The 23,901-nt window shown below is 52.7% G+C and overlaps 1 protein-coding gene across 1 annotated transcript in view; it reads right to left on the bottom strand.

Moving 5' to 3' along the window:
• The window catches only part of SEMA4G (semaphorin 4G), a 56,063-nt gene extending 55,152 nt beyond the window's left edge, over window positions 1-911 (bottom strand). The window contains exon 1 of the mRNA XM_077822019.1: window positions 715-911. Coding sequence (XP_077678145.1) covers window positions 715-835 — 121 coding nt within the window. The 5' untranslated portion in view covers window positions 836-911. The remainder of the gene's footprint in view (window positions 1-714) is intronic.
• Window positions 912-23,901: the final 22,990 nt, after the last annotated feature.

Here is a 23,901-nt window from a genome sequence, read left to right as displayed (position 1 = left end):
ACCAAGCCAGCCCGCAGGGCAAAGGCCAAGCCTTCTTCTGTCTATCCAAGACAACTGCAAGACTCCCACTCCTTTCCGACCTTGCAACCAGGAGTCAGTCCACGGGCTGGGGGCAGATGATGCAGGAGGCTGGATAAACCAGTCCTGCCAAGAAAGCCATGCCATGGTGGGCCTGCGACAACCTATCTGACCACCCTCCAGCTCACCACAGGCGGAATTCACCCCTAGGCAGAGGGGCCAGGACAAGGTTCATGCTCCACCTTATGAGCTGAACTGGGGTTTTCGTGGGATGGTGGGTGGACCCCAGGCCAGCCCCTCTGCAGAGAAGACAAAATCCTCCCTTCAAGCCCCCGGGAAGGAAGCAGGTGGGGATGTCATAGGGAAGGTCAGTCTAACGCAATTGCTCGGGGAAGCTCTAGCAGCTGGGGGCTGAGCAGAGGCAGCCAGGAACAGGCGGCCTCACCAAAGAGCCTCCATGCTCGAGCGGCTGCGGCCATATGTCCTTGTGCCACGGCGGCCTGGGAAAGCGGAGATGCTGATGTCATCGACCAGGCAGATGCTGCCGTGCTGACAGCTCCGATCTGGCATGTAGCAATCGGCAGCAGCCCCCAGACAGCATGCAAGGCAGACTGATGGCTCTCCGAGGAGGTTCCCCCCGCAAGCCCCAAGAAGGCCTACCACTCCCGGGGTAGGAGTCAAACCGAGCTTTTTTACCGTTATCGGCGATCGTCATCCTTGGGGTGGCGTCCAAATCCACGGCGGATCGTCGAGAGGGGTAGCCCGTTGTTGCGGCCGCCAACAGGACCAAGAGGTAACAGGCCATACGGCTTCTCATCTTCCCAGGTGACCGAGGTCGCTGCTCTGCCGACACAAACTCTTTGCCAGTGGATGGGGGCCCAGCTCACAGAGATCGCCCGCCGGCTCCTGCGCGTCTCACGGCAAACCACGATCGTGCTCCTGAAATACAGAGAAGAAGTTGAGGAGTGGAACACGCCGGTCCTTTCTCCTGAGGATCTCAAAGCACTTCCCCAAACATTACGCTTCACAACAGCCCCATGAGACAGGGAATCATAGAACCGGAAGGGACCTTGAGAGGTCACCTAGTCCAGCCCCTGCACTCATGGCAGGACTCAGTAGGCTATTATCTAGACCATCCCTGGCAGATGTTTGTCCAACCTGCTCTTAAAAATCTTCAATGATGAAGATTTCACAAACTCCCTGGGCAATTTATTCCAGTGCTTCACCACCCTGACAGTTAGGAAGTTTTTCCTAATGACCAACCTAAACCACCTTCACTGTAATTTAAGCCCATTGCTTCTTGTCCTAGCCTCAGAGGTTAAGGAGAACAATTTTTCTCCTCCTCCTTGTAACAACCTTTTATGTGCTTCAAAACTGTTCTCATGTCCTCTCTCAGTCGTCTCTTCTCCAGACTAAACTAACCCAGCTTTTTCAATCTTCCCCCATAGGTCATGTTTTCTAGACTTTTAATCATTTGTGTTGCTCTTCTCTGGGCTTTCTCCAATTTGTCCACATCTTTCCTGCCATGTGGCGCCCAGAGCTGGACACAATACTCCAGTTGCGGCCTAATCAGCGTGGAGTAGAGAAGAAGAATTACTTCTCGTGTCTTGCTTACAACGCTCCTGCTAATACAGCCCAGAAGGATGTTCGTTTTTTTTGCAACAGCGTTACACTGTTGACTCATATTTAGCTTGTGATCCACTATGACCCCCAGATCCCTTTCTGCAGCACTCCTTCCTAGGCAGTCATTTCCCATTTTGTATGTTTGCAACTGATTGTTCCTTCCTAAGTGCAGTACTTCGCATTTGTCCTTATTGAATTTTCATCCTATTTACTTCAGACCATTTCTCCAGTTTGTCCAGATCATTTTGAATTTTAATCCTGTCCTCCAAAGCACTTGCAACCCCCTCCAGCTTGGTATCATCCGCAAACTTTATAAGTGTACTCTCTACGCCATTATCTAAGTCACTGATGAAGCTATTGAACTGAGCTGGACACAGAACTGATCCGTGCGGGACCCCACTCGTTATGCCCTTCCAGTATGACTGTGAACCACTGATAACTACTCTCTGGGAACAGTTTTCCAACCAGTTCTGCACCCACCTTATAGTAGCTCCATCTAGGTTGCATTTCCCTAGTTTGTTTATGAGAAGTATTATCCCCTGCTGATAGATGGGGAAACTGAGGCAAAGAGAGGGGATGCAATTTACTCCAAGACACAGAATGAGTCAGTGGCAGAGGTAAGTATAGAAACCCAGGAGTTCTGGGCGTCGCCTGCACTAGCCACTACACATCACTCCCTCTGGCTAGGGATTCTGTTCTGATAGGTTCTCCTCTTTCAACGGTATTAATTTGCTACATTTAATAAACATGCACAGCCTGTGGGAAAGACATTCAAATAGAAATGGCACCTTACCAAACCCCAGAAGCCTGCTATCCTCATTAAATCCAAACGCAAAAAGATCTACATCGCTACATTCTCCCACAGGCAAACGGTGGCCCACGTATTACAGAAATTGGAAGATGCCGTGCAGCTGGGTAACAGCTCAGTTACTCATTCTATCTGCATCATAACTACAGCGTCTGAAAGGCTTGGGTGCAGCCATTTCCAGAACGGGTGGTGTGGGAATAAACTGATTTATCCCTGCTCCCCCAGAGTTTTTTATGCAAGATGCTAAGATGCACAAACACGTCACATTTACACTGCAATGAATTCGAGAAGGAGAGGATCCTTCGTGTTTTATTATACCTTGCAATCCGAGCACTTCATTTGAAATAATCAAGGTAATAAATATAATTAAAAAGAAGAAGTGGGACTTCCAGCCATCCTTGTGGTACCAGAGTCCCTATTTGCACTCTGCGTCCAGCACAGAGTCCTATGGAATGCATTGGGCATTTAGGGCCAATATTTCAGTCTCGTTTCGGCTAGTTTTTTGTTTTCCTACTGTACTAACCTGCCCCACCTGAAAGAACAAGCTAATCTAGGACCAAATTAAAGCCAAAAAAATCCAAGAGGAAACACTTGAGGGAGCGGGCAGCCTGCGGAACTCCCTGCTGCATGATGTCATGAAGCCTGATCCCAGGTCTGGGTTTTTAGAAGATGCAATGCATTTATTACTAACCCTTGGACCTATCTAAGCTGAGGAGCATTACAGAATTCATGCTTCAGACAGCAACCTAGGTGGAGTCACCCCTCCCGTGTACTGCAATTACCAATTTGCACCCACAATAGATTCCAGTTCAAGGTCTATCTATCCCTTCATGCAATTGGCCCCGGTTCCCAGGGAGATCAGCACACCCTCTACCACTACAATCTCCTAGGTCAGCTCTGAGCTACAGGAACAATGACAATGCCAGCGGGGAGTGTGGGGGAGAAAGGCAGCAGGGAGAACGGTCCCGGGACTGGACAATTTCAGTGCTTTCATTCGCCCTTGCAAGAGACCTCCCTGACTAAAAACCTCACCCGCTTCTTAGAGTTAACTGTCCCTGAAAGTGTTTTCCATATGCCACCCACCTGCTCACCCCAGACAGGAGACCCTGGGAACCAACCAAACTGCTTCTACAGGCAGGGAAGGAAGAGACAGAGTTTGGGTGATGTCTCTTTTTAACTGCTCAGGAGGCACTCAGACACTATGGAGATGGGTAACGGATAACACTAATAACCGATTACAAATGGGGGCAAGAAAGAATTAAGTAAGAACACAAGAACAGCCATACTGGGTCAGACCAAAGGTCCACCTAGCCCAGTACCCTGTCTTCCAACAGTGGCCAATGCCAGGGGCCCCAGAGGGAATGAACAGGACAGGGCAACTTCAAGTGATCCATCCCGTCACCCACTCCCAGCTTCTGGCAAACAGAGGCTAGGGACACCATCCCTGCCCATCCTGGCTAATAGTCATTGATGGACCTGCCCTCCATGAATTTATCTAGTTCTTTTTTGAACCCTGTTATATTTTTGGCCTTCACAGCATCCTCCAGCAAAGAGTTCCACAGGTTGACTGTGCCTTGTGTGAAGAAATACTTCCTTGTGTTTGTTTTAAACCTGTTGCCTGTTAGTTTTATTGGTTTGTATGTTATGGGAAAGAGTAAATAACACTTCCCAATTCACTTTCTCCACGCCAGTCATGATTTTATAGAACTCTGTCATATCCCCCATAAGTCGTCTCTTTTCCAAGCTGAACAGCAGGGCCGGCTCCAGCTTTTTTGCCGCCCCAAGTGGTGAAGAAAAAAAGAAAAAAGAAAAACCCAATTGAGCTGACGCCAAATTGCCGCTGAAGAGGAAGAGAGGGAATGGAGGGCTCACCGCCGAAGACCCGGACGTGCCACCCCAATAACGCAAGGAGTGCGCCCCTTTCTATTGGCCGCCTCAGACACCTGCTTCCTTTGCTGGTGCCTGGAGCCGGCCCTGCTGAACAGTCCCAGTGGAAGCTCTTCCATTCCCCTAACCATATTTGTTGCCTTTCTCTGTAACTTTTCAAATTCTAAAATACCTTTTTTGAGATGTGGCGACCAGATCTGCACGCAGTATCCAAGATCTGGACATACCAAGGATTTTTATGGAGGCAATATGCCATTTTCTGTCTTATTATCTATCTACAGTATATATATATATGTATCATTAGAGGCAGAGCTACTTGCCTAAGGTTCTGGGGAGGTCACTGGAAGAGAACCCAGGTGGTCCCAGACTCCTGCACCAGCCCCCAACTGCGTCTGTGCATGGTGAGGCAAGGTCATCAGGGAAAACCCCTTGAGACAATTTTAGCTCGTTTCCAAGACAGCAAGTTGTGATCACAGCCACACCATGGCGTTGAAGGTGCACTGCCCCTGATTCATGCCATGCGACGCAGCCATCGTTAATTGAACACGCTGCAATCGTTAAGCCAAACTAGTTGCAGCAACTTGCTAAACCGTAAGCCAGAGGTGGAAACCATCAGCAAAAATCTTCCCAAAGTGCCGAGTCGTTTTCTAGCAAGTCTAGGGAGAGGTGTGAATTCCTCCTCACACCAAAGCAGAGGGTGAGCATGGCGCGCCAGCTTCCCGATCACTTTGAGTTTTGCTGCAGCTGGTCTTCTTCCAATTCAGAATATTGTGGCAAGAAACAGGGCCCTCCGGTGCACCTGCCCAGGCTGAAAGAGTGTGGGGAGCAAGGGCCGGCAGACAGCTAGCGACACCAAAGGGAGCAGCTCTGCCCAATGCCTCTGGCTTGAACAGTCACACTGCTCCAGCCACGTGAAAGGAAGGATATAGCACTGAGGTTTCCTTATCATCCAGAAACTTACCCAGCCATCCCAAGGGACAGCAAAGCCACTTAGACATGCAGGAGGGAGGAGAGACTTGGCAGGGCTGACCGTTTGTTCCAGCTTTAAGCTTCTAGCTAGCTAAATCGGGAGCAGAGGGCAGCGGGGGATGTGGCAGCTGTGAGCCCCCCATGGAAGACAATCCCATGATACCAGGGCTGTGGGTTAAGTCTCACCTGAAAGACAGCGCCCCCTACTGCCACGCTGCAGGAATACACCCACTACCACCCCAGAGGGAAGGCTGCGGCCTGTTGACTGGCACCTCCTGCCGCTCTCCCCTGTCTTGCCCCTACAGGTCTCTCTGACCAGCCCTGAACCCGCTTAGGGGAAGCTGCAGAGCTCAGAGGGAGGCCGAGATACTGCAGGAGGCAGTGAGCGATTGCATACATTTCAGGTTCTCTTTCACAACCAGGGGGGTGGGCACAGAGAGGAACAGTAGCCGAGTCAGGCAGCCAGACTCTGTTCTCTTCATTTCACAGCTTCCGAGCTGTTCAGACTCCAATAAAAGCCGTCACCTCTGATCCCTGCCAGCTTTTCAGTGCTCTCCAGCACTGCGAGTAAGTTAGCGAGACGCTCCAAGCTTCTATCATGGCAGCTTTTCTGTAGGCGTTCTGAGCAATGCCGACTCGTCCCAAAGGATCACAAAGAGCCGGAGCTATCATTTAGCGTCTCTGCGAGCCACCAGTCACAGCAGGAACTCGGTCACTTTAATGATTCAAAGCGAGGGAAGCGCACGTTAGAGGTACCCCTGTACCATCACAGGCCTGGTAGGCTGGCTCGTAGCCAGGCAATTTTACTCTCCGCTTATGTGGTTCAACAGCACTGGCCGTATATAGTTAATCTCTCACCAGCACCTTTCAAAATCCAAACGTGTGTGTGTGTGAGAGAGAGATTCACACCTACCACTGACAATGCAGCAGCTGTGTCAGCTGCAGGGATTTTAGGACAGGCAGTGAAATGTTGGCAGGACACAAGGACAGACCACTCCTGACTCCTGAGTGGCCACGGGGGATACAGCAGGGGGTCTCAACTTTTTTCTTTCAGAGGCCCCCCCCAACATGCTATAAAAACTCCACGGCCCACCTGTGCCACAACGCCTGGTTTTCTGCATATAAAAGCCAGGGCCGGCGTTAAGCAGGACAATTCCCCCGGGCCCCATGCCATGGGGACCCCCACAAAGCTAAGAAGCTCAGGCTTCCGCTTCAGCCCCAGGTGGCGGGGGTCAGGGACCTGGGATTCAGCCCCATGCGGTGGGCCTTCGGCTTTCTGCCCTGTGTCTCAGCAAGTCTAATGCTGGCCCTGCTTGGTGGACCCCCTGACACCTGCTCACGGCCCCCAGATCCCTGGTTGAGAACCACTGGGATATATCATGGCTCCATGTGGTTAGAGCCTTGGGTTTAAGTTTTGCCCAGCAGATGGCACCTGCAGTCTAGCGCCCTGGGGCAGCATGCTGGGGCATCAGGGCACCACTGGCCCGGGTACAGGGCTTTCCCCATTTCAGAGCAGTTCAGCCCTGGATCCTCCATGCCTCTGGGAGGGTCTGTCCCCGTTTCGCAGATAGAGAAGCTGTGACAGAGAGATTCAGCAATCTCCCAAAGCCATGTGGGGAGGCAGGGCAGGTGCTCCTAGTACAATGTTCAGTCGTCCAGTCTTCTGTTCCCATCTACAGTCACCTGCTGCCAGCAGGCTGGCTCTCTCTTGGTCGGACCCTGCTTTTGCTTGCAAGCCAGGGCAGCACGGCCAGCCCCTACAGTTTCTAGAGATTTTAGGCGTAGGTTAGAGACCTCCATCCCCTGCAAGAAGTGTTATGGAGAAAGATTTCTCAGCCTGCCACCAGAGCCTCTGGAGCAGAGGGGAGACCATGGGACAGGAGGCGTTGGTTCTCGTTACTGGCTGGGAATCCATCTGCTTCAGAATGGGAAGCAGGAGAGGCTTGGCTTTCAGGTCCCTCCAGTCTCTCCCCATGACTGATCCCCACAAGGTATGGCTTTCCTCTTGGGTTTGTGGTCCCTTCCAGCCGTAAACTCTGTGCCTTGGCACAGTGCCTTGCTCCGAGCTGCCCCTGAAGCAGGCTCCCTGGAAATCAAACCAACAAGGTTCCTTTCATGGCAGGCCGTGATGTCACTGTCCCGGAGCCACTCCTGCCCGGGAAGGGCGGCTCAGTGGTCAAAGCAGGGGAGGTATTTGGAGTCGAACTCCTGGGACCTACCCTCAGCTTTGCCACTAACTGCCCTTGGGCATGTCAATTAGCCTAGGTAAAGCAGGGACAATGCCCAGGGCCCAGTGCACTGGGAGACTTACTGCTTTGCAAGACCCTCCGATGACTGGTGCTACAGCGGCAGTTCCCAAACCATGGGCCGTCCACCCAAATGACATCACCCCATCAGCAGTTGGGATTGCCGCAATCCCTAGTGCAGGGCGGATGCCATTTGCTCCACTCAGCGTGACCTCGCATGCCCCACTGCTCTTCACGATGATGCCCTCCATGCTGTCTGGGGCCCCAGAAGAAATAATTCATTACAATGGGGTTGTGCTGGCAAAAAGTTTGGGAACCCCTGTGCTGTGGGAAGGTGACGTGATAATCTCTATTATGCTAGGACCGAGGGACCCGATCCTGGATCGAGGCCCTGCTGCGCTAGGCGCTGTACACCCCCCACACACACACCCTGAAATGACTGTCCCTGCCGCACACAGCTTACAACCTGAGTCAGAGACAAGTGACAGCCAGTAGAAGCACAGGGAAACCACCGGTCAGCACGGGCAGCGGTTGTGGGCCCTGGCACCTGGCCTTTGCACGGGGGGTTACGGTAACAACCCTGTTCCAAGGGGACAGGTGTACCCGCTGCATCGTACACGGGAATTCTGACTTCAGCCCTACAGCAGGCAGCAAGCCTGCGGCTTTGCCTGCCAGGCTGTAAGCGTGCTAGCCAACGGCTTCATGGAGGCCGCTGGGTTTACTCCCCATTCCACCGCTGACTCACCACGGGAGGCCAGGGAAGGCAGGTAGGCTTTTCCCTGCTTCCCAAAGTTGGGTTACAGACCCATGGCTTCGAGAGCTACGGCTGGAAAGTACTAAGTCATCTTGGCAAGGAGCTAGACTAGCCGACCCTCACGGGCCCTTCTAACCCTACGGGTCTATGGAGCATGGTTCTGACTGCAGCCCACTCAAGCCTGGGCTGCTGGAAGGGATTCACTGAGAGGGGAAAGCGTGGATATCTGTCTGGAATAGCAACCGCTCGGTGCTCGCTCTCTCCCAGATGCACAGAGCGGCTTTCCTTTGGAGGAGACCAGCTGCCACCGCTCACTCACCAGTTGGCACTGGTCTCGCTGGCAGACCCCCCATGCTGCCAGTGCATGCTGGAGACCACCCAGCGATCAGCGTTCGAGGGAGGATATTTGCAGACGGTAGCTCATTGCAGCCAGGCTGTACCAACACAAACGTCCGTGTTTATGCAACAAGCTCCGGGCCGTGCTGCAGAGGCCTGACTTTCACAGCAAGAACGCCTCCGTGCCTGGGGTAACGGGGAGGCTGGTCTCCGTCGGGGCATCTAACTGGAGATCAGCTGGAGCAGCACGCACTTGGCTCAGCTGGAAGTTAAACCAGCAGCGAGCTGCGTTTTCAATGGGCTGTTCTCAACGTGTGCAGAGTTAAGTACATTGTACCAGACCTAACGGGGAGCTTGAATTACATGCCAGGTAGGGAGGTCCCGGATGACCTTCCCATCCAGCCCTGGGGCAGAGTATTCCTTGTGTTATTCCCGTCCCGGGGCTCAGGCATGGTGAAGACAATTCACTTCCACTCTGAGCCACGGGCCCCTCTCCGCTAGTCCAGATCTAGGCCACCCAGAAAGCCTGCATCAGACAAGTGGCACATGTGCACAGAAATGGGGAGAAGCCACCAAATTCGTTATCGCCCATGACCCAAAGTTGCACCTGTCAATGTTTCAGGAAAGTAGAGCTTATTTCATGGCCGGGTGGCTGGAGAAACTTTGGCTGCTCTCTCTGCTTCCTGACTCAAGGGAGCGTAGCATCTGATCCGACATTCCTTGGGCACCCCAAGCGCACCGTGGGAGTTGAGGGGGTGACAGGCTGTGCACAAGGGCAGAAGGGGCTTGCCAGACCTCGGCTCATCCGCCTTTTGCTACATCATTGCCCATAACTTCAAATCCAACGTGCTTTGATCTGCAACAACGGTACCTCTGCCAGCTTCCCTAGGCATTCTGGCCTGATGGCTCTTGAGGCTAGGAATTACCTTCTTTAAAGTCTGGCCTAAACTTTTCCTTCCTTCGCCTTCAGGCCATTTTTTGCACTGCTGACCTGTGTGAAGAGTAATATGTAGGAGAAACAATTGATCTTAGTCACACGGCAGAGCTGGAGGGGGAAAGGAGGAAATTGCTGACTCTGAAAAGAAACCAATGAAAAGATAAAAAAAAACCAACAGGCCGTTCTAGGAGAACCTTAGCAAAGACCACTCCCTGCCCTGGTTGGCCTAAGGAAGAAGCAAGTGGGAGAGCGGGTCCACCATGGTTGGCTGGCCTAGGCTGACGCAGATACTGTGAGGGTGTCTGAACTGCCAACGGTGTCAGCTCACGTGAAGGGATTTCTGCAGATTTGCTCACCAGCTCGGCGCGCAGAGATCAGCACTTCCAGAGGCGAGAGAGCTACAGACAGACAGACAGATACGCACCCACACACACGGAACTAATCTCTGACAGAGATGTGAGCTTTAATCTGGGTGCATCTCTGCCTGCTCGGTTAGTCACTTTCCACTCCGCTCTCACATCCTGCTGGGGCCTGGGAAGGCAGGTGGCTGAACTGGATCAGAGAGGAGGGTTTTCCTGGGAAGAGCCGCATTAAAGTTGTCCAGCCTGACGGAAGGTGCATTTAGACAGGAGGCCTCCCCTGCTCCCTGTCTGCCCTGGGACAGGAGAAGAGCCACAGTCCACGTCCCTTAGGGCACAGAGGATCCATTTCCAGTGGCACGAGGAACACAAGCAGGCCCGGTTTAACACAGCACGCGTGCTTCACACGCACCAGGTCACCTCCACAACCCCTAGTTCTAGGCCCCAGCCCAGGCACTCCCCTGCACTGCGTGGCACGCTCTGTGTCGGCAGCAGAGCAGGGCGGAGGGTCGCAGTAACAGAACGAGGGGATGGGGGGAGCTTTTCATGCCCCACGATGCCCCACGAAATGCAGCCACGGGCAGGACCCATTTGGCCGGGGGTAGAGGAAGCTCAGGCCAGCAGGGCTAAGGGGACCCACGGCGGGACAGCTTTTGGCCAGCTAATGGCAGTTTTGGAGGTGGGGGTGGGGGACAGGAGGAGCCAGACAACAGCCGGGGGTCCTAAGCCAGCCAGGTGCGGAGCTGAGACGCCTCCAGCAGCTCTGCAGCTCCTAGGGCTCCTGCTGGCACAATTAGCTCCAGGGCTGCATGACCCAAGCTCTCTTACTGCCCGGCTCAGACGCCCCCAGGGATAGGCAGCGCTGCGCCCACTCCTCCCCAGGACAACGCTTCAGCCCTTTCCACTGAGAGGCAGCACACCCATCACCCAGGAAGGACCAATCTCTCTCTGCCGGTCCCTGCTGAATGGAAGATGGCACGAGGGAGAAGTAGCGAGAACCCTCATGCTATGGCAAAGGAAGCGGGGTACGGTGGAGAGAGACAGAAGGGGGCAGCCGCTCGTCCTATACGGCTCATTCTGCAATTTTTCCTTAGAGTTAGGGCTCCACTTTCATCAGCTTAGGGGGCTCAAAGGTAGCTCGGTTATGTCTACACGTGCAGCAATCACACCTCCTGACTGCAGTGTCGACAGACTCTAAGGGCAGGTCTACACTTAAAACACTGTATCGGCACAGCTGAAGTGCTTCAATGAAGATGCTCTCCGTCGACGGGAGAGAGCTCTCCGTCGGTGTCATTAATTCTACCGACAGGCAGTAGCTATGTCGGCGCTGTCTACATCGGCGTTTAGGTCGGTGTAACTAAGTCACTCAGGCATGTGGATTTTTCACACCCTGGGGCCATGTAGTTACACCGAAATAATTCTGTCGTGAAGACCTGCCCTGCTAAGACGCCTCTCCAGACAGGGACAAAGAACACGGCAAGCGTTCCATCTGATGAAGTGGGTTTTAGCCCACGAAAGCTTATGCCCAAATAAATGTGTTAGTCTCTAAGGTGCCACAAGGACTCCTCCTTGTTTCTGCTGATACAGACTAACACGGCTACCACTTTGAAACCCAAAACCAGAAGGGCGCTTTCCCCTTCAGTTGAAAGGTTTATTGGATGTGATGCAACTGGACAACTAAGTCAACAGGAGTGTAGCTCCCTGCATTGTACATTTAAAAACCAAAGCCTGGGCCAGCCTCTTCAGAAGAGAAAAGCTAGCCAGGAACAAACCTGACCACGTGGGGAAGAGATTGAAAAGATCCAGATGTTTTCAATTTCCCTACCTCCTCCTGCAGCCCGAGGGAGCTGGAAGCCTTCTTTCATGAGGCAACATCTGTTCTCAAAGGCAGCCCTTTCCTGTACAGCTGGATTCATGCCTCTTTTGGCAATTGAGAGAGACAAGGTAAGGGGAGGCGATATCCTTTACTGGCCCATTCTCTTTGCAATTAACACGTGGAGCCTCATAACAAGATTTTTTCAGCTTTGACGCAGCCGTGTCCTATGCCTTCAGATGAAGGATGGGCTCTGAGACGGGATGGGGAAGGTGTCCCTGAAGTTGCAAGTCACAGCGGGGAGACTTGAGCGGACGGGGCCTTCAGGTGAAGACATTTCAGGCAGTGACCAAAAACAAAAAGGAGAAGTGGGAGAATACAGGGGCAATTTGGCACTTTAGCCGAGTTGTTTCTAGGGTGAGCGGGTTTCCCACCATTATTCCACTAGATTTCAGCTTCTCCTTAAAAAGTTGCCTGGAAATTCAGCATCTGCCTTGGATTCTGTTCCAGCAGGGAGGAAATTCCGGCCAAAACCCCACGCAACATGCCAGTAACCTGATCCGGTCGTGCAAACCCGTCTAATCCAGCCGGGCATTTCAGAGGAAGGTGTAAAACTGTAATGGAGGGAGCCAATTAAGCAATGCGGTGTCTAGGGAAAAGCCCACTTCCTGCTGTCCACAAAGAAGGTGGGAGGATTAAACCAATCCAGCCACACAAGATTTAACTTGCTGGCCTTCTGCAGCAGCTAACTCCAGCCAGTTTAGTGGTAACTAGGGTGATGAGATTAGGTGCCCAGAGTGCTCAGGGCACGAGATACATTACAAACACAAGTGCTTGCCCCGAAGACCTTACACAGCCGGCCGCCGGGGTGGGGAACACAGCACAGTGTGCAAGGAAAGGGGTCGAGGCAGGATGCAACACTGTAACATTGTGCAACCCGAGTCTATGATGCTGGTGTTTCACCACACAATCCCTTGTTTTCACACTAAAGGTCAGGGTAATAAAGCAGGGCCTGACGCATATGACGTGCCCTTGAGGTTCCCAGCTAGATAATTATTCCTCTGGGACTAGGGCTTTGGAGCTGTTCTCCGGCTCCGCTCCAGCTCCAGGCAAAAACCTGCAGCTCCACTGCGCCGCGCTCCAGCTCGGGGCTCTGCTCCAAAGCCCTGTCTGGGACTCTTCAAGGCTAAGCAAGCCTTGCGGGGCTGCCACCTGCAAGCCTTGGGCCAGTGGGGCACAAACTTTTCCAGTTGTGCCCATCCTTACCATTAACAGAATCTGTCTGCAACCTCCCCCAGCCGGGGCAGAGTGGAACTGGGCCTGGGGCCGGAGCTGGGCCTGGAGGCAGAGCTGGGTTGGGGGCAAAGCGGAACTGGGGCTGGGGGCAGAGCTGGGCCTGGAGGCGGGGCAGGGGCAGAGCAGAACTGGGCCTGGGGGCGGAGCTGGGCCTGGGGGCGGAGCTGGCCTGGAAGCATAGCGCTCCTTCCCTGTCCCCCATGGGGCTGGCCCGGGCCTGGACGCCGAGCAGGACTGGGGAAGGAGAGAGGCTGGGGACGGAGCAAGGCTGGGGATGTGGGGACCACTGCCTTAGGGGGAGTGCCATCATCACAGTCAGTATACGTATTGTGGTTGTGGAGCAGGGCAGCAAGGCACTAGGCGCTGTACAAACACAGAACAAAGACAGTCCCTGCTCCAAGAGGGGAAGCCGAAGGAAACAATCAGGTGATAGTGGTCAGCACACAGCAGGACAGGCAGGGGTCTCAGCACACCAGCTGCCCACCCACAGCATCTGATCACTTCCCAGCTTAAAGTAGATTGCCATATTGAGGTGCCCAGCAAACCTCATTGAATCTCCAACTCTTCTCTGGTTATAGGAAGCTCAGTGTGAGGTAACAGGGTCCCCCCAACCCCACACGACTGGCGATTAGGGGGCTCTTCTGCACACCCTTCTATTTGCTATCTCAGACAATTGTACCAGCCGTTAGTTCCTTTCCTGGCAGAGGAGCAAAGGGCAAGGTCTGGGGTCTGACCCAGAGTCTGACAATTAAGTTCTTTCACCAAGACAGGATGACGCAAGTTACTGGTGGATCAAGGTGCTATCGGAGACTTATGTGGAGCGAAGGATGGTGTCCCTAGCCTCTGTTTGCCAGAAGCTTGGAACGAGCGACAGGGGACGGATCACTTGAGGATTCCCTGTTCTATTCATTCCCTCTGAGGCACCTGGCATCGGCCACTGTCGGCAGACAGGACACTGGGCTAGATGGACCTTTGGTCTGACCCAGTCTGGCCGCTCTGATGTTATGTTCTAAGGGGCCTCTAGTGAATCATCAGTCCTTGCACACAAGCTGTGACAGCCAGTTCCAACCTTCCCGACCCTCCCATCGCAGGCGGGTGCAAAGTCTAACCCTGATTATCTCTGGTCAAGACGATCCCCAAAACCTCAGCTCGTTCCATCGGCTGAATGGCAAGGATTGTGCCTAGAACTTACACAATGTTTTCCCTGCTGCATCATAAACCAACAGCTTCTGGTTTCATCCCTGGGGCCTGGTAAGCAGAAAATTGGCTCCACTATATAAATATGCCTTTAAATATCCGCTGGGGGCACGGCCAGTGGGGAAGGGAATGCCAGGAAATATCTAATAACGGGCTGGAGCTTCGAGAGCTCAGAACCCCACCGGGCGGGTGCGTCTGGAAGCCCAGTCGGGCACTTCGGAAAATACTGGCCAATGTGACTGATGGGAAAAGACACCATCTGAGCGAAAACGAGAGAGACTCAGCCCTGTCCTGTGTCTGACCCCGCATCATACAGGCAGGGAGCCCCCAGCCTTTTAAACGGACCCTCGCTTTAACAGCTTCTTGCAGCCAGGGGGCCCGAGGTGCGTCACAAACATGGCGCAAGCGTCACACACCGGTGAGGTGGCCGTTCGACCCAGTTTAGAGTGGCTTGAACGAGGTTATATGGAGAGTCTGCCACAACCAGGAATGGACCCAGCCACCCAGCTCAGCGCCCGGCTCTAACCACTCAGCAACACTCCCGCCCTGTGCCTGTGGGCATGACTGACTTCCTTTGCTCCCAATGCAGATGGAGCAAGAAGCTTTTCAGAGAGATGGCTGGCGAGGTAAGCTGTCACTGCAGTGCCCGGCTTCCTTGGTGGACAGTTCTCCACAGGGATTTGCCAGGGCTGTCTCTCTCGGCACTGCTCCTTTCAGGGAGCTGGAATATTTCAGATGCCTCCGAGCAAAGCGCACCCAAGGAAGCCACCTGGCTGCGTTCTCGGGTCATCTCTGCAGCGTCTGCTTTTGCCCAGGCTTTCCCTCCCTTGCAGAATTGCTGCTATGCACCCACCGTTTATAGAGAGATTGAAAATCAGACTCTTGCTAATATGCCCAACGCAGCCATGCCCAGGGCAGGCGACTGCCCGGAGGATCAGCTCCCGTTACCGCCCCAGTAGCTGCGGTTAGCTTTGGAAGCCTGGATGCCCATGAGCCCTGCCCCGCCCGCCAGCGCTATGGAAAAGACACGTGGCCTCGTCACATGCAGAGTCACGGGAACACGTTTGTTCCACTCAACCCTGGAGCTTGAGTCCTCCCGGCTGAAGGCTCACCATGTGCCCGCAGGAAAGCCACACTGTTTGGCTATAGATATTCAGGACTGTCTGTAAAGGCCTGTACTCTAAGAATTTAGGTGTATTCTTAGCACTTAGCTAGTTACAGAGGCATAAAAGAGAGAATCAAAATCACTGTCTGACTGTATAGGGCCTTCTCTCACTGTGACAGTCTGAGGCCCTGTTCTTAGGCTAAGGCCTTTGGCTAAGCAGCAGAGGCAGCCATAAGCTGGGAAGCGAATGGTCAGATCCTCACATTCCAACCGAGTCACATTGAAAGAAGGTGCTAGTGGGCTGTTAGGATACAATCCTGTCCTGATAGTGCCTATCACCTCCAGAGAAAGGGAAGTGCCTAGAAGATGTAAAAGGAAACTTAGTTTGAGAGCAACCTGGTCTGGCAAGAACTCACTTATCAATAGCTGGGATGTGAAATCCTCACTTCTATATTGTTTTGTCATTATAGTTCCCACTTTGCTATTGTTTGTCTGTATAATCTCTGTCTGGTTCTGTGATTGTTTCTGTCTGCTGTATAATTAATTTTGCTGGGTGTAAAATAATTAAGGTGGTGGGATATAATTGGTTACATAATCATGTTACAATATGTTAGGATTGGTTAGTTAAATTTCAGTAAAATGATTGTTTAAGGTATAGCTAAGCAGAACTCAAGTTTTACTATATAGTCTGCAGTCAATCAGGAAGTAAGGGAACAGGGAATGGGGGTATGGAAACTGGAATCATGTTTGGCTAAGGGGGGAACAGGAACAGGGACACAGGTGTAAGGCTCTGTGGTGTCAGAGCTGGGAAGGGGGACTCTAAGGAAGGAAACTGGAATCATGCTTGCTGGAAGTTCACCCCAATAAACATCGAATTGTTTGCACCTTTGGACTTCGGGTATTGTTGCTCTCTGTGCATGCGAGAAGGACCAGGGAAGTGAGTGGGTGAAGGAATAAGCCCCCTAACACACACGTTTGGGAGCATGATGGGGCCCCCAACACTAGAGGGCATCAGGCAATGAGAGTTGGGGCTCAGAGCTGTGTCCCCACATCCTGCTCTATACTGACTCCTCTGGCTGAACTGGGAGCTGTGCCGGCAGCTTCTGCAAGGACTGGGGGCCAGCTCTTCCAGCAGGGCACTGGGGAGGGAGAACAAAAGGACCCCAGAACCCGACACCGAGGGCTTCAGAGAACCTGCAAGCACCACACTGCTGATAAATGAGGGTGAGTCTAACCCCACGCCCAGCTGAGGTGGCGCGAGCCCCGCAGGCTGTGACCTCGGCAGCTCTCCCAAGTGACGCAGGGTCGGGTCCGGGCAGCGTTTGAGAGAGACCTCCCAGGAGAAGCCAGAAGGCGGCAGGCAGTGGGGACGGTGGGACAGATGGTGGCTTTCCTCCCCTCTTAGAGGGAGCCACGAATCACTGCATCGGGCTGGGCCATCCTGCCGGGGGTGCGAAACAGACTCCAAACACTTGTGGTCCTGGAAGATTGGAGGGCATTTTTTGCAAGACGAGGGGCTGTGGAATGTCCTGACCTTCCCCCTGGAGCTTTGACTGGATATTGTCTTATGCTTTACTCCTCAGGTTCACAGGCACTGCATGGTGTCAGGTGTCGCACAGTGGTCTGCCACCCAGAGCGCCCCCACCTGGCCAGAAAGGGAAAGATGGGTGGGAGAGTCCCCTGCGCTTTCCAGCCCCTTGGTCGCCCCTGCTTTCTCAGGAACGTCTTTCACCTGGTGCGACCCAGACAGTCTCCTCTGAGGAGTTACCTGCAGCCCCGGCCTCAATCGCCAAGCCCAGCACTGGGTTGTAGCCATCGGCTCTCGGGAACGCAGCAGAGACATTTCCAGCAAAGAGCATTTCACAGCGGCATGTTGCCAGCTGGCTCAGCTTCCCACTGCCGCTGGGCTTTGGAGACTTGAAACGGAGGGGGGTGGGGGGGGGGAGGGAAAGCAAGACTGAGTGAATTGGTTTCCCAGGCCCTTCTCTATTCTCTGCCAGCACAATGCTCCGTGCTCACACGGGTCCTTGATCATAAGCCAATGGAGGATGCATTTGTGGAAACACCCAGGGTAAGACCCCTGGTAGTGCCAAATGATTCATGCAGGGCTCCTATTCTCCAGGGGGTTGGACGCCTGGCCCTGGACTCTATGCACCCGGGGCCAGGTTCAGAGACCAGCCATCCCAGGGCAGGTCCAGCACCAGGGCTGGCCTATCCCTCCCCACCCCACCAACAACCTCAACCTTGTTACGAGACCACCTCCACGGACTCGCCCTTCGTGCCCATCCAGTCCTGGTCCCCCTATCGAGAGGGCTAGTGGAGCTGTTGTATTAGAAACCCGACCGGGACCCACCAGCTTGTCTCACCCTCGGCTGGCTGATACCAGAGCAAAAAGCGGGGGGTGGGAAAGGCCTTGCACTGAGTATGTGGATGCAGGTCTGAGCAGCAAAGCGGGCAGTGCTGCTCCTGGAGAAGCAGCCGCTCAGCGAGACACAGCTGTGCGTACTGATAACATCTAGTCTCATACATGCTCGCTTCACAGGATCAGGCCTCACGTGCACTGGAGAAGGGGAACCCTGGCTGTCCCAGCAGTCAGATGCCCCTTATGCAGCATCTCCCGCAATAGCCAGCGAGGGAGGAAATACCCGACCCTAGTGAACTCATCACAATTTACATCCACTTATGTGGGCCGGCTCATTAGGAACACAGATTTAGGATTAACGATTTGCAGTGGTTCTTTGGCCATGGGGGTGAGAATGAGACTCAGGCAAGTCCTGACCCCGCTGCACACAGGTAACCAACAGCAGGACTGGCCTCTCATTGCCACTCGGGAGACAAGACAGGCTCCAGTAAAGCACAACCGGAAAAGCATCAGAGAGGGTGAACGTCAGACAGCCACAACTCTGCCTCCAACCCCACGCAGTCACCTTTAAAGACACCTCTGTGCTAGCAAACAACAGCACATTTCCAAACCCGGGGGAGCCCAGCAATGGAAACCACGCCCTCTCTCCCCCTGCACAAAAAGCAAAACATTAGAGCGGTGCCTGATTACGAGTCATGAGCAAAGAAGCTATTTCCAGCAACACGTTTTGATCAGCAGCGAACAGCGGAAAGGTCTCCCTATGCCCACCTAGGTAACGAGTCAGTCATTCTTTGTACAGTTTCATTTCGTTGCTTCTGCACTTGCAGCGAGCAGCTTTAAACACCCTCCCGGAGCGTCTCCCACCTCCCCCCCCCCGCCTTTGTTCCACTCTTCGGTTTCAGGAGAGGATAGAGAGGCGTTCACAGAAGCAGCAGCAGCCCTGGGATAAGCTTTCGAGCTACTTCTCAAAGCGCTTGCCAGTCTCAAGCAGGGGAAGTCAGAATATCGAGTGGCAAAAGCTAATCCGTATCGAGAGTTTTGTAATTTACCAAAAAATCCTTGACGTTGCCCTGGGGCCTGCTAGTTCCTGTTTTAAAACAGCACAGGCCAGACTCTGGGGAGGTGGGTTTTAAAGGCCATTAACCAAACCTTGAAGTTGATGTCTCTTTATTGCCCGCTTTTGCGTTTCTGCCTCTCAGTTGGGCTCTAATGAACAAAATCTTCATCTCCTCTAAGCTGTTCAGTTCCAATCCCATCGCAGGAATAGCCATTCCAGCAGAAGCTGCCTGCTAATTTTAAAAGGAACTAATGAGAACAGGAGAGATGGGCCAAGAACTCTGAATAGAAGACCTCTTGATAAAGCAACTCATGTGGATTGGTTTGCTTAAGATTTTCTTTATATGTATATTGTTTATATATATATATATATCACACACACACCAACTACCTAGCCCTCCAGAACACTGTTCAAACATGCTTGCTGCAGATGTTTTCCCAAGAGCAAATATTTCATCAGATCTGAAACAGAGAACAAACAAATTCTAAAAAGGCTAAACGAGATTCCAGGCCTGGAGAGAAAAGCTGGAGGGGTGAATTTTCCAGGCAAGATCAAAAGCCAGTCCCATAGGATGGCTGTGTTGCCCCCTTCTTCTGACACCAGTGTCCCATTAAAACATTTCTGCTGAGCAGTCGCTGATGTCTGGAGTCTTGCTGGTTAGCTTCCCAGCAGAGGAGAAATTAAAGTCAAAGAATTCGGGTACACTCCAAGGGTAACTCCTTGATTTTACACACACACCAGTCCTGGAACAGAGGTGGTCAAAAGAGCATGCAAAGCCATCCCTTCTTCTAGGAATCTCAGCCCAATAGCAGTGCCCTGTTCCTCCTTGAGGCATTGGAGACCAAGGCAGAGAGCAAACTCTCCTGCTTGCATAGCAACCTCTCTCCTCAGGCTGCCTCTATGCAGAAACCTCCCATAACACAAAACTCAACATGGCAGCATGTCTCCCCAAGAGTCAAAACTTGCTCACATGCTAAGAACGTGGATGACTAGGACAGTGCCACCTGGTGACACCTGCCATTAGAGCAGCCACGGCCATCTCTCTTTTCCTTGGCAGTCCCGTGAGAGCCATGGAGGCTGTTCAATTATCCCAAGAGGTGCAGTTTATTGGGCCGCGAGCTGGAGCACACTACCAAGGCAGGTGTGAATGGGGGCAGAGGGGGATAGGAGAGGAAGGAAGGAGCTAGCCTGTGCTGGACTTGTTCTGTGCATACCTATGATTTCAATCCCTGATAGCACTAAGTGGATTCTCTCTATAATTCTCTCTCTCGGTATAATATTTCTATACCATTTTACTACTCCCCCATCCCCAAAATAGGGTCACATTAAGCCACCTCTTGGGGGTGGCACCATCATTTTGCTAATGAAGCCTTTTTCCGTCCCCTCTCCCCAAGCACAGACGAGATCGCAGTCTTCCCCCAAGCATCCTCCCAAGTTACAGAGGGGCGCGCAGGAGCCTGGCTGACTCAGACGTGGGTCAAGGAGAGAAATGACAGGCGAGAGTGAGCTTGCGCATTTCTGCGCAGAGCACAAAGGGGGAACTCATCTCTAACTCCAGTAACAGGAACCTCTGAGATCAGACTTCTGGAGTCGCTGGGCCACCGACTGCCCCCTGCAGTTGGGAGCGAAAAGGGGCAGTTTGGATTTTAAGTGTGTGGAGCAAAATCTTTGCCTGGATTTTTTGTTTTAAACTTACACAAAAAAGAGAGATCTCTGCTCTCCACCACGGGCAGCGCTGCTCTACCTCACGATCACCGAGCTATTTCAGCCCAGCAGCGTCTCTAGACTGGTGTCTTTCTGGGACCAATGTAATATGCTTCTGAGGAAGCACACCAGACCTGGGTGGAGGAGAAGGCGGGGGAGTATATTTCGCAAAATATTTTGCAAGGAACTAAGGTGTTTTTGTTTTGTCTGAAATTCCATCGGCCCATGAAAGTGTCAAATAAATTTTGTTGGTGAAAAAACCCGACAATATGATTTTGTTGGGGGAAAAACCCACTTGCTCTTTTACTCTTCCCCCATCCCAGCTGGAAAAGAGGGGGTTGGCGGTGCGGGGGGGAGATCAAGTGAGAATTTCCCCCAACAAAGACAAAAAGTTGTGTTTCAAGACTTAAAAAACGGTGTTTTGACGAAAATGAAATTTTTCTGCAAATATTTTTATTTTGGTCAGGAAAAAGAAGCCACTTTTCATTTAAACACCCACACCCACACAGCCCTAACTTTACTGAAAATGTTTCAACCAGCTCCCAAGAGAACATACCTACAACCCTCCCACCTAGGAGGAAATGGGCATTTGTGCTTCCTGCTCCGAATGCCACAGGACAAAGTGTTGGAGGCCCCGTAGGTACCCAGATTAGAGGTGCTTTGCCATCATCCCAACCGCCAGCTCAGCAGCGCTGGGCAGAGTACAGCACGGCCAGAGACTCCTTGCTGGTCCTCCCAGTTTATAGCATTTGCCTGTAGCTGTCTCCCCCCATCCTTTTACTCTCCACTCTGTTGTAGATTCAGCCCCAACTTCATCACTTCTCTTATGACGGCCACGTTAGCTTCTCCAGAGCAGGTTAACGCTATCCTTCACCTTGGCTTGTCCTCCCGTCTCTCCAGGGGAAACGGCCCATCCACCATCCCACGCCTCACTGCCCAGCTGTCAGAAAGCTGGACTCCAGCTTCCAGTTCAGCAGGATGTACTGAGCCAGACTGTCCCCCGCTGTGAGCCTTTTCTCATCATAAACACCCACGCAAAGCGAGCGGCAAACGCTACTCATCATCCACACGGCCACTTGGCCTGGGCAATGGAGAACCAGGCCCAATGCATGCAGCCCTTCAGGAGGGCTGGGTACGGAAAGGGTCCAATTCTGCAAACACTGGACTGCCTTGAGACAACCAAGCGAAGCCTCCAAGAGGAGTGAGGGGTACAAATCCTCGGCATCGGGCAACTGGTGGGAACCGCCCACGTAAAGCAGGAAGGTACAGTATTATAGCAGCTGCGTTAGGAGGAGACTCGGTAACTGGAAACAACCCTGTTCTCCAATCCAACACCAAGATGAAAGACTGAACCAGAAGCCCCTACTGTAGCTAACAGCCCGACAGAGCCGGGTAAGACACTGAAGAATCGAAGCTCTCCGTTTACTCTAGAGTGGCAAGGCATTTTTAAATTACTGGTTGATTCAAGTGTTTATTGAACAGTAATCAGAGCAGAGACTGGCCGTGCATGCCTTCCCTCCCCCCAGCATGGGTCTGGGCTCCGCTCTGTTCCACTAGCCTAGTCAAAAGAGCAGGGAATTTAGCAGTGACAGCTCTGACAAGCTCAGCATCCTGACAGGATGTTCTTTTCCCCATTACACAGGCCAATCTGCTTCCCAGGAGGAAGCCCTCACCAGCCAGACGGCCGCTCGCCCCACGTCCGTCCCCAGCACTGTCCTCCTTTGCAGAGCTAACAGTGGGAGCCGTTTTAATTTTCATGGCCATATAGGAAAAACTAAACCACCGTCCTGTGTCGCTGCCCATTGCTCCGGGATGGCGATTACATCAGCGCAGCCATTTTCGTCGGCTCTGCAGACCCAGCCCGGCAGAGCCCGTGCTTTGTTTCAAGTCCCCGGGCTCTATGAGCAGCCAACGGGAGTACTCACGTGCTTAAAAGTGCTTTGCTGGATCAGGGGTCAAAAGCCTCAGGCCTGAGATTGCGAGAGGTGCTGAGTTCTTGCTCTTCCCGCTGGGGTCTGATGCTGGCATTCAGGGCCTCGAAAGAATCAAGGGGGAGCTGTAACATGCTGACCCTCCTCCCCCGTAGCAATCCATTCCCACCTGGCAGTAGCTGCCAACAGAACATTGGGGCCTGCCACTTTCTCCCATTCCTTTGTACACCAGCGGCCGTTAAAAAGCTCCTCATTAGCTCTGTGTGCGGATATTGAATGCAGCTGTCACTGTTCCCCTCCTGCAACAACAAGTCACCCGAATATTCCCCTCTGGATTCCTTTTCCCACAAAGCACTTCTAAAACCGCCGCAGCCCACCGAGAAATGGATGATCTTGTTTTCATTTGCGAGGCATGCACAGAAAGTGGCCTTGCTTAGATGCCCCCATGGGATCCGTTCCCATCTCGGCTCCGCTTATTAATGGCTTGTAACTTTCTCACATCTATTTAGAGACACCAGTTCGCTTCCCAGCCTGCCTGAAACACACACAGTGGCCATTCCCCCCCAGACACGGCTGCCCTTCGTTTTTACAATAGTACATTTGTGCATTCTGTTAAAAGCTCACCAGAGCGGTGCAAGTTCTGGGTGCAGCACAGGAAAGGGAGAACCGGCTGGCGTGGGAGACTGATAAAAAAGCACACAGAGCCTCCGCCCTCAGTCACTGATTTTAAATCAGCCCAGCTGATTAGTGGTCCAAGCCAGCCGACTGCTGTATGGCGGCCTATGCAACGCAAATCCAGTGCTGAGTCTCAGAATGGCTCACGCCCATTTATGTCTTATTTTCCTTGCTCTATACAGACAACCAACAGGTGGGCCTGGGGCTGGAGTTAGAGACCCTCCAAAGTCTAGATTTGGAAACACGTCACTGCAAGATTAAGGTGATCCAGAGACCCACAGTTCTGAACTTTGCTACTGAGCCAAAGCCAACAGCGTACATGGCGATCAGTCAGTACGTAAGCCAGCACCCTTTGCAGGGCTACTTCATAAGAACGGCCATCCAGAGTCAGACCAAAGGTCCATCCAGCCCAGCATCCTGTCTTCCGACAGTGGCCAATGCCAGGTGCCCCAGAGGGAATGAACAGAACAGGGAATCATCAAGTGATCCCTCCCCTGTCACTCATTCCCAACTTCTGGCAAACAGAGGCTAGGGACACCATCCCTGCCCATCCTGGCTAATAGCCATTGATGGATCTGTCCTCCAGGAACTTATCTAGTTCTTCTTTGAACCCTGTTATAGTCTTGGCCTTCACGACATCCTCTGGCAAAGAGTTCCACAGACTGACTGTGCGTTGTGTGAAGAAATACTTCCTTTTGTTTGTTTTAAAACCTGCTGCCTATTAATGTCATTGGGTGACCCCTGGTTCTTGTGTTATGGGAAAGTGTAAATAACACTTCCTTATCGACTTTCTCCACACCCGTCATGATTTCACAGACCGCGAT

This window comes from Eretmochelys imbricata, chromosome 7, assembly GCF_965152235.1.
Source record: "Eretmochelys imbricata isolate rEreImb1 chromosome 7, rEreImb1.hap1, whole genome shotgun sequence".
Lineage (NCBI taxonomy): Eukaryota > Metazoa > Chordata > Testudines > Cheloniidae > Eretmochelys > Eretmochelys imbricata.
This window is presented reverse-complemented; position numbering and strand designations above follow the sequence as displayed.